Below are 13,693 nucleotides of genomic sequence, written 5' to 3'. Positions count from 1 at the left end.
TTTGTAAACAAACTGAAAACTTCAGAAAAATGCAACCCAATGCTTTCCACAGAAGCATGTCTATAAAAATATAACTCAAATAGATTTCCAAACTACATACGTGTTCCCTTCTCTAGACAAGACCATAAACATATTTCAAATAGTAATTGAAGTCAGAGCCCTAAAGAGTAATTATAAAACATGGACATACACAAATGCTATGAGCATGGAAGGTTTGGTAGAAGGCAATTACATTTCTCCTAAAATCTTGAAAAATATGTGAACTGAGTAGTGTAGAACATGCAGTGTCCACAATTCTTGGAAGGCAACTCTTGACTATCAATATAATAAAAACAAGGAAATGGTTATTGAACAATTGTTTTATTTTTTATCTTGAGTAAAAACCTGTCTGCAGAGGGCGGCCCACTTGAAGTACACCATGCTGTTCAACTGCTTTATTTAGAAACAATATCTGGCTTTATTATTCCAGAGGTCGGAAGGAGTAACTCATGTAATGAAAACGTTCCAGCAATATGTAGGTAATATGTACTGTTTGAAATCTCAAATTAGCTCTGGACCTTACACCGATGTGGTTATTGCAACTGCCCAGGCTCCTGTGTATAATCCTTGTTCGGAGTCACTATTTTGTGTTTTATCACAAGGCAAGGCTGCCATCTCGCGAGCTCACAGATCAGGGTGATTCTTACAAGGCTAAGGCTGCCATACATTGCTCTGTATTATCAGTCTGTACAACAATTCAGTAAAACTGCACATTTATGAACTACAGGATATTGGCCTAGTTGCTCAACATGTTTTATGATCTAGATCAGGTTTATTTTGTAGTGTTTTCAAATAGTACATGTTATATATTGTCATCATACTGTAGGTCAATTGAGAGAAAGATAAATACATAACCCTCCTTCTAGCACTCCCAAACATACTGACAAAAAGTGAGAATATCTGAAACAATCCACCCCCATTCTCCGCTGGTTTAAACATCCAGTTCACATCTCTGTATCTTATAAGTAAAAAGAAAATATCCCATAAAAAGAAAATCTGAATCACTTCAAGAGGTGTGATATTATGGATAACCCTCCAAATTGCTAGCGCTGGACAATAGACAGTGCTCAATAGACTTCCCCCAAGCATGGAGAAAGGGACAAATATAGCAAGCTTAGAGCACCGATGCTGTTATTACAAATTCTGGAATTTGATCACTAGGAATTCTTCCAGAAGTTTAGTAGATTGGTTAAGGCCTGGAATAACTTCACTACTTTTCTTATGTCTAACTTCTTCCAACAAGTGAATATATTTTGTTTCCTTCAACCTCATGTAAACTTAGTGGTTGGACTTAAACAAAATAAATCTATACCCAAACCTAGCTGTGCTGACTATGAAGTTATACAGACCTTACTCTCCAACATATTTTGTCACTTCAACGAATAGATGGGCAGTCCTCAATTTATTTTTTCTGAACTAGCTTGCTTGAGAATCACTTCTGTGCCAGGCTACTACGCAGTCCATACAGCTGGTGAATGAGACAATTATTCACTGAAGTTGCATTAGTGGGACTGAAAAACAAAAACACCAGCATCTTTCGGTTTAGAGTTGAGCACACCAGATTGTTGTTTTAGATGCAACACAATACAAGGGCAAGCATGCCAATAGACCATCAGGTAAAGCAAGACAGTCTGCTAGAACAATGTTAACACATCAGTAACACTTGTTGAATTGCAAATTGTTTTGAAACAAACAGAATAAGTAGCCCAATGCTCCCAGTCCCATTCCATACTGAGGACAAGACCAATCAGCTTACACAGCAGTCTAAGTCAGAACCAGCCATCTTCTCTTGCAGGGCAAACATTTAGAGGTCAACAATGACTTAATTCCATAGACACTTGTTAAGCAGCTAGTTAAAACATGGCAGTTAATTCAATTCATATTCAAGCGCTGGGGAGATGGAGAAGGCTAGATAGCCATTTCTAATGACTGGTGCTCCAAGTTCAGTCATGATTCTTGCAGAAAAGCCTCCCTTGACTACACTAAAGAGCAATAGTCACCAACACTACATTTAACAAAAATATGCCAGAGCGCACACCATCACTGAATCACAAAGACTGCAGTCCTTCCCAACATGACCTGTAGTTGGCGACCAGCATTAGTGGGTGTTGGAAAACACTGGGCATTATTGGGGGGGGGGGGGGGTAGAGAAAACTTCCCAACAGCTCTGAATCAATTCATTTCATATGCATTTCTAAAACCGGAAGTTAAGTGGCAACCACACAATATCTTTGGGGCAGAAATAACAGCGTGATGCAGTAGAAAATACATTCCTTCAATATTCAGTAAGATTATAAAACGAATGATCCCGATTACTGAAAATGCTCCATAATCCAAAGTGTTTTCAGGATGTCTGACCTACTCCAATCTTGTATAAATAGCTTATGTTAAAGGTGTGAACTGACTACCTTAATTTGAAGGCAGGATCACTACAACAACAAAAAAAGTGAGCCTATGATTTAAACCACTTATCTACCCCAACAACATTTGCATTTTAGTCTTTTAGCAGGAACACCGAAACAAGAGTTTCTGACTAAGAAACTTGGCAAAGTACAGCAGATCGTCAAAACACGGGATAAATGGCTACTGAGATAGACTAGGAGAATATAAAAAACAAAAACTGTGACCCGGCAGGCTATGTAGCATTTTACTGCTCCTAAGGTAAGATATATCCCCAAAAAATAAAGCTATTTTCAGGGATCAAAGTACTCACAGTATCAGCGGGCTTCTGCATACATCTTTACACAACAGAACATTATCAAATACAATTTTAGTAAGAAACTCAAATAGATGCAAAAATACTGAATAATTCCACTGGAGTACGGTATTTACACAAGTTCTTGTCCCTCTGATTACTTGATAATATCAAACCACGCTCAAATTTTCAAAAGCACATTATATTCCTTTGTTGTATTTTTCAGAGGGAAAAAAAAAAAGAAATTTGTAAAGAAGCTGCATTCACACCCGTTGAAATCAAGCAGTCAACCCCAGTGCTGGTGGCAAATTTACAGAGTACGTCTTCATTATTTTGGACAAATATTTCTGGACCATGAAGGGCTACAATTCTTGGTGGATCCGTCTCTCTGGTGCACTACGCGGCCACTTTGTTATCCTTCTGGAATAAAGCAAAACGTGTTTAGACTTGTGAATACACAACCAGCCTTTAATATGGAGACAAAGACTTGCATGAAATTGAACTTTACTTGCATTATAAGTGTGATGTTGGGTTGACTTGTCCTTTGTTGCAAGTGTGTGCCCATGTACATTTAACTTTTGAATAATAAAAATAAAACAATTTTACATGTGGTTTAAACCAAATGGTAAGAAATGATTTACCCTGTATTCATATTCAACGAACTCCCGGCCACCTCTGCTGCCTCCTCGGAATCCTCCCCTGAACCCGGGCGGGGCCCCGCGGGGGGGTCCAAAGGAACCTCTGCTCATGGCACGCCCTCTGCCCCCACGGAAGCCCATGCCGCCACGACTTCCTCTGAAGCCTCCCCGGCCTCGGTTGTGCCTCAGTGGGATGCCAAAGGTCTCTGAATTCATCCTCCTCTCCTCAGCCCAAGTCTGCCTCCTTGGGAATCCTGAACCTCCAGATCGCTCAGCTGCTTTCCTGTAAATACAAAATGAGACCTTTAACCTCTCTGGGCCAGTGGGACGCTTGCGTCCCACCTACTCAACAGCCAGTGTAATCCCGTGGCGCGATATTCAAATACCTTAGAAATGCTATTACTTCAATTTCTCAAACATATGACTATTTTACACAATTTTAAAGACAAGACTCTCGTTAATCTAACCACACTGTCCGATTTCAAAAAGGCTTTACAACGAAAACAAAACATTAGATTATGTCAGCAGAGTACCCAGCCAGAAATAATCAGACACCCATTTTTCAAGCTAGCATATAATGTCACATAAACCCAAACCACAGCTAAATGCAGCACTAACCTTTGATGAGCTTCATCAGATGACAATCCTAGGACATTATGTTATACAATACATGCATGTTTTGTTCAATCATGTTCATATTTATATCAAAAACCAGCTTTTTACATTAGCATGTGACTAGCATGTGACTAGCATTCCCACCGAACACTTCCGGTGAATTTACTAAATTACTCACGATAAACGTTCACAAAAAACATAAAATTATTTTAAGAATTATAGATACAGAACTCCTTTATGCACTCACTATGTCCGATTTCAAAATAGCTTTTCGGTGAAAGCACATTTTGCAATATTCTGAGTAGATAGCCCGGCCATCACAGGCTAGCTATTTTGACACCCACCAAGTGTGGTACTCACCAAACTCTGATTTACTATTAGAAAAGTTTGATTACCTTTGCTGTTCTTCGCAGAATGCACTCCCAGGACTTCTACTTCAATAACAAATGTTGGTTTGGTTCCAAATAATCCATAGTTATATCCAAATAGCGGCGTTTTGTTCGTGCGTTCAAGACACTATCCGAAGGGTAAAGAAGGGTGACGCGCCCGACGCGTTTCGCGACAAAATAATTCAAAATATTCCATTACTGTACTTCGAAGCATGTCAACCGCTGTTTAAAATCAATTTTTATGCTATTTTTCTCGTAAAAAAAGCGATAATATTCCGACCGGGAGTCGTTGTTTTCGTTTAAAGAGAGAGAAAGTAAAAATGGTGTCGGCTCGTGCACGCGCCTCCAGTCTCATTGTCCTCAGATCCACCACTTACCAAATGCGCTAATGTTTTTCAGCCATGGCCTGCAAAGCCACCATTCATTGTTCTGGCGCCTTCTGAGAGCCTATGGGAGCGTTAGAAAATGTCACGTTATGCCAGAGATCCCCTGTTTTGGTTAGAGATGATCAAGAAGGCCAAGAAATAGTCAGAGAGAGCGCTTCCTGTTTAGAATCTTCTCAGGTTTTGGCCTGCCAAATGAGTTCTGTTATACTCACAGACACCATTCAAACAGTTTTAGAAACTTTAGGGTGTTTTCTATCCAAATCAAACAATTATATGCATATTCTAGTTACTGGGCAGGAGTAGTAACCAGATTAAATCGGGTACGTTTTTTTATCCGGCCGTGCAAATACTGCCCCCTATCCTTAACCTGTTAGGGCTAGGGGGCAGCATTTGCACGTCTGGATAAAAAAAATGTACCCGATTTAATCTGGTTACTAATCCTACCCAGTAACTAGAATATGCATATACTTATTATATATGGATAGAAAACACCCTAAAGTTTCTAAAACTGTTTGAATGGTGTCTGTGAGTATAACAGAACTCATTTGGCAGGCAAAACCCTGAGACATTTTCTGACAGGAAGTGGATACCTGATGTGTTGTATTACCTTTAAACCTATCCCATTGAAAAACACAGGGGCTGAGGAATATTTTGGCACTTCCTATTGCTTCCACTAGATGTCACCAGCCTTTACAAAGTGTTTTGAGTCTTCTGGAGGGAGATCTGACCGAACAAGAGCCATGGAACGATGATGTCCCATTAGACACCTGGCGCGCGAGTTCATGTTGGGTACCCTCGTTCCAATACGTTATAAAAGAGTATGCATTCGTCCACCTTGAATATTATTCATGTTCTGGTTAAAAAGGCCCTAATGATTTATGCTATACAACGTTTGACATGTTTGAACGAACGTAAATATATTTTTTCCCCTCGTTCATGACGAGAAGTCCGGCTGGCTTAGATCATGTGCTAACAAGACGGAGATTTTTGGACATAAATGATGAGCTTTTTTGAACAAAACTACATTCGTTATGGACCTGTGATACCTGGAAGTGACATCTGATGAAGAGAATCAAAGGTAATGGATTATTTACATAGTATTTTCGATTTTAGATCTCCCCAACATGACGTCTAGTCTGTATCGCAACGCGTATTTTTCTGGGCGCAGTGCTCAGATTATTGCAAAGTGTGATTTCCCAGTAAGGTTATTTTTAAATCTGGCAAGTTGATTGCGTTCAAGAGATGTAAATCTATAATTCTTTAAATGACAATATAATATTTTACCAATGTTTTCTAATTTTAATTATTTAATTTGTGACGCTGACTTGACTGCCGGTTATTGGAGGGAAACGATTTCCTCAACATCAATGCCATAGTAAAACGCTGTTTTTGGATATAAATATGAACTTGATAGAACTAAAAATGCATGCATTGTCTAACATAATGTCCTAGGAGTGTCATCTGATGGAGATTGTAAAAGGTTAGTGCATCATTTTAGCTGGTTTTATGGTTTTGGTTACCCTGTCTTTGAATTGACAAAACATTACACACAACTCTTGTAAATGTACTGTCCTAACATACTCTAAATTTATGCTTTCGCCGTAAAACCTTTTTGAAATCGTAAAACGTGGTTAGATTAAGGAGATGTTTATCTTTCAAAGGGTGTAAAATAGTTGTATGTTTGAAAAATTTGAATTTTGACATTTATTTGGATTCAAATTTGCCGCTCTTGAAATGCACCTGCTGTTGATGGAGTGCACCACGGGTGGCACGCTAGCGTCCCACCTAGCCCATAGAGGTTAACAGGTTAATGCCAAAGACTAACCTACCAACATGCTATGGATTTCCATTAGTATGAGACTATCAATACCACAAAGCACAAATAAAAATACAAAAATTGGTTAACCTGTCTGGGCTAGGGGGCAGTATTTTCACGGCCGGATGAAAAACGTACCCAATTTAAACAAGTTACTACTCTGGCTCAGAAACTAGAACATGCATATTATTAGTAGATTTGGATAGAAAACACTGAAGTTTCTAAAACTGTTTGAATTGTGTCTGAGTATAACAGAACTCATATGGCAGGCAAAAACCTGAGAAAAAAATCCAACCAGGAAGTGGATTGTAGTTTTTCAAGACTGGGCCTATTCAGTATACAGTGACTTAGGGTTCAATTTGCACTTCCTAAGGCTTCCCCTAGATGTCAACAGTCTTTAGAACGTGTTTCAGGCTTTTGCAGTCAACAGAGAGCGAACAAGACCTCCTGGAGTCTGATGACCGAAGAATGACAGGCCACAATTACACACGTTCACGTGAGGAGGTAGCTGTGTTCCATAACGTTTTTCAAGACATTGGAATCGCCCGGTTGGAATATAACTGAAGTTTTACATTAAAAAGGCCCTAAAGATTGATGTTTTACAACGTTTGACATGTTTCAACAAACGTAAATATAACTTTTTGTCGTGAAATTTTCGGCGCGTTTCCTACATTTGGAGTAGCTTACTGAACGCGCAAACAAGGAGTTATTTGGACATAAATTATGGACTTTATCGAACAAAACAACATTTATTGTGGACCTGGGATTCCTGGAAGTGCCTTCTGATGAAGATGAAAGGTAAGTAAATATTTCTAATGCTATTTATGATTTTAGATGACTCCAAAATGGCAGGTATCTGTATTGCCTGGTGTATTTTTCTGAGCGCAGCACTCAGATTATTGCAAAGTGTGCTTTCCCCGTGAAGCTTTTTTGAAATCTGTCACAGCGGTTGCATAAAGGAGATGTTCATCTATAATTCTTTGAATAAGTTTAATATTTCATCAACATTTATGATGAGTATTTTTGTAAACTGTTGTGCTGATTCACTGGAAGTATTGGAGGCAAAATATTTTCTGAACGTCACGCGCCAATGTAAAATTCTGTTTTTGGATATAAATATGAACTTTATCGAAGAATATATATATATGTATTGTGTAACATAATGTCCTAGGAGTGTCATCTGATGAAGATCAAAGGTTAGTGCTTCATTTCGCTGTGTTTTGGGTTTTATTGACACATGTCCTTGCTTGGAAAATGGCTGTGTGATTATTTTTGTCTGTACTCTCCTAACAATCTAATGTTTTGCTTTCGCTGTAAAGCCTTTTTGAAATCGGACAATGTGGTTACATCAAGGAGACGTGCATCTTTAAAATGGTGTAAAATAGTTGTATGTTTGTGAAAGTTGAATTATGACATTTTGTTGTTTTTGAATTTGCCGCCCTGATATTTCACTGGCTGTGTCCCGCAGGTGGGACCTAGCCCATAGAAGTTAAGAGAGCAAAAGGGACATGCCTTGTATCATCAGAAGAAATGTTGTCAAAGAAGGACTTAGTCTTGTCGTAGTAAACGTTGGCCACCACAGGTTCCTCTTCCTCAGCATTGCCTTCACTGTTCTGTGTCTCCACTCCAGAATCGGCCTTCTCATCTCCATTAAGAGCCTTCTCTGGGTTATCAGGCTTGTCGTCTATGTTAGACAATTAAAAGGGGTAAACAATTTTCTTCATAAATTTGGATTAAGCTAAGAGGATAAAGAGTACACAAAATATCGACAAGTTCCAAATCAACAGTGGCAGCCTGGGATTTCAGGTAGGAACCCAGGCTAGGCCATGACATAACTGCTGCATGGAACATGCTATAATAATTAAAAACAGTACCTTTCAGTTTGAGTTTGTTCTGAAACTCTTTTTCAATCTCCTCCTTGTTGAACTGAGCGTTGGCAGTCTCAAAGTCAAAGTCTTGATCAAATTTCATGGGACCGTCCCTGTGTGGGTTGAAGCGGCCTCTTCCACGGTGACCTCCTCCACGACCACGGCGCTGAGGGGGAGGACCACCGGCTGGGAAGACAAGACAGCAGAGTCCAACAATAATAACAAAGCAGCGTTTAGATGATAGTTTGAATCCATGTAGATCTTATCTTGACAGAAAAACATGGACACATTAATACCAGTATACAACAGAAGCTAGGGCGAGAGTTTTAACAGGTTAACAAGTACACTGGTAGTTTCCTGAGAACCAACTCACCACATTGACGGTTATTCCGGTTGTCGCCACCACCTTGCTCAGAATCTGGTCTGGGTATTTTCTGAACCTCAGGGCCTAAACAGCACAAAATAAAGGACCAAACTCACAATTATTTTGGCATATCAGTCAAGTACAGCAATATTCTAAACTAGAAAGCCATATGGCCAGGTTCTTCACAAGAACAAGCAATTGTTCTAAACAGGCAATATAGACTAATCTGTGTGACAGCAGTGTATTGTAGACATTCAGGCCAAGCCTGGCTACAGCCTCCCCTGCCAGCCTCACCCCTCCTCTGTTCCAGGATGTCTGGAGGCTTCTGGTTGCCCGGGGTAGTGATGGGCCTGGCTGGTGGGCCAGCTGGGCTCCTTTGTCCCACTGGTGCAGGAGCAGTGGTGGGGGAAGTCTGCACTGCCTGCTCCAGGGAAGGGCTCTTCCTCAGAGGGTCCAGCTGGGGACTGGTGCGACCTAGAGGACAAGGCAGGTGTTAGCCCAAGATGTACTCTTAAGGAGCCTACCATTACTCCTGTAAGGTCCAAGGACCTTATATGATATATTCAAAGCAAGACTGGCTCCAGCAGCCAACATATACACACATAAAACATTTTTAGTTTGTATTTTAGCCCCTAATTATTCGATCTTGGCTCATCGCTGCAGCTCCCCAACATGCGTCCTCCAAAACATGACCCACTTAACTGCGCTCCTTAACCTGTTTTCGCTAGGGGGCAGTATTTTCACGGCTGGATAAAAAACATACCCGATTTAATCTGGTTACTACTCCTGCCCAGTAACTAGAATATGCATATAATTATTGGCTTTGGATAGAAAACACCCTAAAGTTTCTAAAACTGTTTGAATGGTGTCTGTGAGTATAACAGAACTCATATGGCAGGCAAAAACCTGAGAAGATTTCATGCAGGAAGTGGCCTGTCTGACAAGGTGTAGTTCTTCTTGTCTCTGTTTATTGAAGAGTGAGGATCTTAGCTGTCCCGTGACACTTCCTACGGCTGCCATAGGCTCTCAGAAGGCGGCAAAACGCTGAATCGTGGCTTTGCGGGCTCTGGCTGAAACAAAGTAGCGCGTTTGGGTAGTGGCTGGTTACAGTACTGTGAGACTCAGGCTCGTGCCCGCATCGACCGAAAGCTTTGTTTTCTTTCCTCTGTTTAGCTAAATGGACATTCCCGGTCGGAATATTATCGCTTTTTTACGAGAAAAATGGCATAAAAATGGATTTTAAACAGCGGTTGACATGCTTCGAAGTACGGTAATGGAATATTTTGATTTTTTTTGTCACGAATTGCGCCAATGCGCGTGACCCTTCTTTACCATTCGGATATTGTCTGGGACGCACGAACAAAACGCCGCTATTCGGATATAACGATGGATTATTTTGGACCAAACCAACATTTGTTATTGAAGTAGCAGTCCTGGGAGTGCATTCTGACGAAGACAACAAAAGGTAATCAAACTTTTATAATAGTAAATCTGATATTGGTGAGTGCTAAACTTGCCGGGTGTCTAAATAGCTAGCCCGTGATGGCTGGGCTATGTACTTAGAATATTGCAAAATGTGCTTTCACCAAAAAGCTATTTTAAAATCGGACATATCGAGTGCATAGAGGAGTTCTGTATCTATAATTCTTTAAATAATTGTTATGCTTTTTGTGAACGTTTATCGTGAGTAATTTAGTAAATTGTTAGCAAATTCCCCGGAAGTTTGCGGGGGGTATGCTAGTTCTGAACGTCACATGCTAATGTAAAAAGCTGTTTTTTGATATAAATATGAACTTGATTGAACAAAACATGCATGTATTGTATAACATAATGTCCTAGGGTTGTCATCTGATGAAGATCAAAGGTTAGTGCTGCATTTAGCTGTCTTCTGGGTTTTTGTGACATTATATGCTAGCTTGAAAAATGGGTGTCTGATTATTTCTGGCTTGGTACTCTGCTGACATAATCTAATGTTTTGCTTTCGCTGTAAAGCCTTTTTGAAATCGGACAGTGTGGTTAGATAAAGGAGAGTCTTGTCTTTAAAATGCTGTGAAATAGTCATATGTTTGAAAAATTGAAGTTTTTGTATTTTTGAGGAATTTGTAATTCGCGCCACGCCTATCATTGGATATTGGAGCAGGTGTTCCGCTAGCGGAACGTCTAGATGTAAGAGGTTAAAACCCGCCAGCTTAACCGTGAAGCCAGCCGCACCAATGTGTCAGAGGAAAAACAGTTCAACTGGCATATGGAGTCAGCCCGCAGGCACCTGGCCAGCCACAAGGAGTCGCTAGAGCGCGATGAGCCAAGTAAAGCCCCACCGGTCAAACCCTCCCTTAACCTGACAACGCTGGTCCAATTGTGTGCCGTCCTATGGGACTCCTGACCACGGCCGGTTGTGGCACAGTCCGGGACATGAACCCGGGACTGTAGTAACACCTCTAGCACTACTGCATTTAGTGCCCTAGACCGCTGCGCCACTCGGGAGCCCCAAATACTCCATTTAAACATGAATATATTCTAAACTGCGATACGGTTCTAGAAACATAAAGCCCTTTACTTTCAAAATAATTTCACAACTGCAAAATATACACTTACTGTACACTGTTTTAACCAGCTTCATCACAGTTGAAGCCAACAGTATTTTTCAGTGACACGTTTCTGGCAGCCTTCTTCAGTTACACACAGGTGTTTGGAGCATGCTAGATAGCTAATTAGCACAGGTGGTTCCTCTGTCTTCCATAAACACGCGCTGTAACATGGAGATATGGCCGTATGGGATCACTAACCCTATAAATGTAACCTTTTCTTTAATCATTGCTTGCTGATATGAAAGATAAGACCCTTATGCTTCCAAAACTGTACTGCAAGTGACACGTGTTAATGTTCAGACCGAGCATTGGGGTTCTTAACAAAACTCCCCCATACAGAAGACACCTTGGTCCAATAACTTGTGTACTGTACTGGAACTGAGTGATCAAAGGCTAGGCAGGGATGTGATTATAATAATGCAATAAGTGCAGTGCTCCACTGATGTTAACTACAAGCAACATATCACATATAATTATATGATATTGAGAGGCAGATATGCTAAAGAAAAAGTACTAGTTCCAACAGCATTGCATTACACACTGACAATACAAGTGCGTCAAGATCATTCTTCATTTCAGACATCTCAGAGATGATAGAATGGAGAATCAACAAGATGAATGTACCAACCTCCACCAACAACTCCAAACTGCTGGGACACCAGGGGGCTTGGGTTAAACTGGCTGTAAGGGGGGACAGGAGCCCTGCTGCTAAAGGGTGCATATGAGCCCACAGACTGGAATGATGGGGGTGGAGCATTGGTGGATCCAATAGAGGACTGGGGAAGTAAAAGAAAACGTTAAACAACCACATACAGAACTATTAAATACATAAAAAGCAACTACATTTACAAATGAATCATCATTGACTAGAGCAATGTCCTGCTTACTTGAACAATGGCAGGGTCCTGAGGCAGGGAGCTGGTGGCTTTCGGTGGCTCGCAAACAGTCAGGTCCTTGATATCACTCCCTCTGAAGATGATATACTCGAAGACTTCATCTCGTGGTGGAATTGGCCTGTCAGTTGGGCGGTCCTCAGTGCCAAAGGAGCGGACTGTTTGAATAAACAAATACCAGACAGAGACAAATTACAACAGTGTCACCATCATTGATTGTACAACGAATAGTGGATTATCTGGCAGACAGTCTAGTATCAACAAAATGAAACACCGTGAAGGATCTCTGATTTTCCATCACCACATTAACCGCTAACGTTTGCTAACTAAATCATGCAAGTTAGTTGACCGGGTTATCGTTTCAGCTAACTAATGCAACAACAAAGCATGAATGAAACAGGCCAGGGCGTTTGCAGTGAAACGGGCTAGCTAAAGTAGCTCTGCTAACTTAAACTAGCCTGCCACAAGCATTATTAAGCATTCGACAAAGCTAACTACTAGCTATACTAACTAGCATTGTGAACAATTTGACAGTGACAGACTAAATGCCTGCACCCCATTACTAGTAAAAAAAAGTGAGGCGTTTTCAATTTATCGACTTATTTTTTTGCAAGGTATACGTTTTAACTTACCTTTGGCGAGAGCAACAGTCGAATTTTCGGTGTCAATTGTGTATAAAATTCCTTCATAACGAATCTCGGCCTTCGAGATTAGGCTAATTTTACTCCCGATGTAAGGCGTCCCTCCACTCATACCGTCTTCCTTTTTCTTTAAGTGTGGAAAATAAATATATATTACAAAAGTATATGACAAGTAACTAGGTACTTTATTTAGTCCTGTTTGTACACTTCTAACAAATAATATTGCCCGTCCGTTCTTCCACCGACTTGCTAGCACCACGACATGGCCGTTTTCATATGATGCCTTGCCTCACCGCATAGAATGGTGGGAAAACGTCTCTGTAAACCGTAAATATCGCGAGTTTTCACGGGATCATGCTACCTTTCAAAGATTACTGGTCTAAAATTAGATTTGTGTTTCTCGCCCTACTGGATACTTTCTGGGATTGGGAGAGGGAAACTGATCCTAGATCTGAGACTGCCAACCAGAGTTTATGTCCATTTGTCATTGCTGCCCTTATGCATAAAAATACGTTTGTTTAATTAAGCAGTTTCCACAATGTATAATTTATTTTACTGTAATCTGCAATAAAGACTAGGGTGCAGATGCAAACTTCTTCATCTAACAAAATGTCCTTCCAGCAGTTCCAGCCACAGCTAGCCACAGCAACAAGCCTTGACAGGTGGGGACATGTTGATGGAAGAGATTATTGACACATTAAATTATTTGGTCCGGAAACTACTAAATATTTCCAGTCGTGTCTGGCAAGTGTCAAAATAAA

The 13,693-nt window shown here is 40.5% G+C and overlaps 1 protein-coding gene across 2 annotated transcripts; it reads right to left on the bottom strand.

The window, feature by feature from the left end:
* Positions 1 to 344: 344 nt before the first annotated feature.
* On the bottom strand, positions 345 to 13,235 carry LOC106562375 (protein LSM14 homolog A). Of its 2 annotated transcripts, none has more exons than XM_014127227.2 (9): positions 12,924 to 13,235; positions 12,286 to 12,449; positions 12,027 to 12,174; positions 9,105 to 9,284; positions 8,820 to 8,894; positions 8,453 to 8,632; positions 8,091 to 8,262; positions 3,376 to 3,655; positions 345 to 3,154 (listed from the first exon to the last, which is right to left on the bottom strand). In XM_014127227.2, the coding sequence occupies exons 1-9, from the start codon at positions 13,042 to 13,044 to the stop codon at positions 3,131 to 3,133; spliced, it is 1,344 nt and encodes a 447-aa protein (XP_013982702.1). In that variant the 5' UTR covers positions 13,045 to 13,235; the 3' UTR covers positions 345 to 3,130. The 2 variants fall into 2 exon arrangements, with proteins under 2 accessions (XP_013982702.1, XP_013982703.1); XM_014127228.2 differs by having other exon boundaries at positions 345 to 3,151.
* Positions 13,236 to 13,693: the final 458 nt, after the last annotated feature.

The sequence above is a fragment of the Salmo salar genome, chromosome ssa11, assembly GCF_905237065.1.
Source record: "Salmo salar chromosome ssa11, Ssal_v3.1, whole genome shotgun sequence".
Lineage (NCBI taxonomy): Eukaryota > Metazoa > Chordata > Actinopteri > Salmoniformes > Salmonidae > Salmo > Salmo salar.
This window is presented reverse-complemented; position numbering and strand designations above follow the sequence as displayed.

Excerpts from the sequence above, each read along its gene's own strand:
- LOC106562375 (XM_014127227.2), bottom strand. The coding sequence starts at position 13,044 with ATGAGTGGAGGGACGCCTTACATCGGGAGTAAAATTAGCCTAATCTCG. Across the intron at positions 12,450-12,923 it reads GACTGTTGCTCTCGCCAAAG|TCCGCTCCTTTGGCACTGAG; the intron begins GTAAGTTAAAAC and ends TTATTCAAACAG. Across the intron at positions 12,175-12,285 it reads AGGACCCTGCCATTGTTCAA|TCCTCTATTGGATCCACCAA; the intron begins GTAAGCAGGACA and ends TTACTTCCCCAG.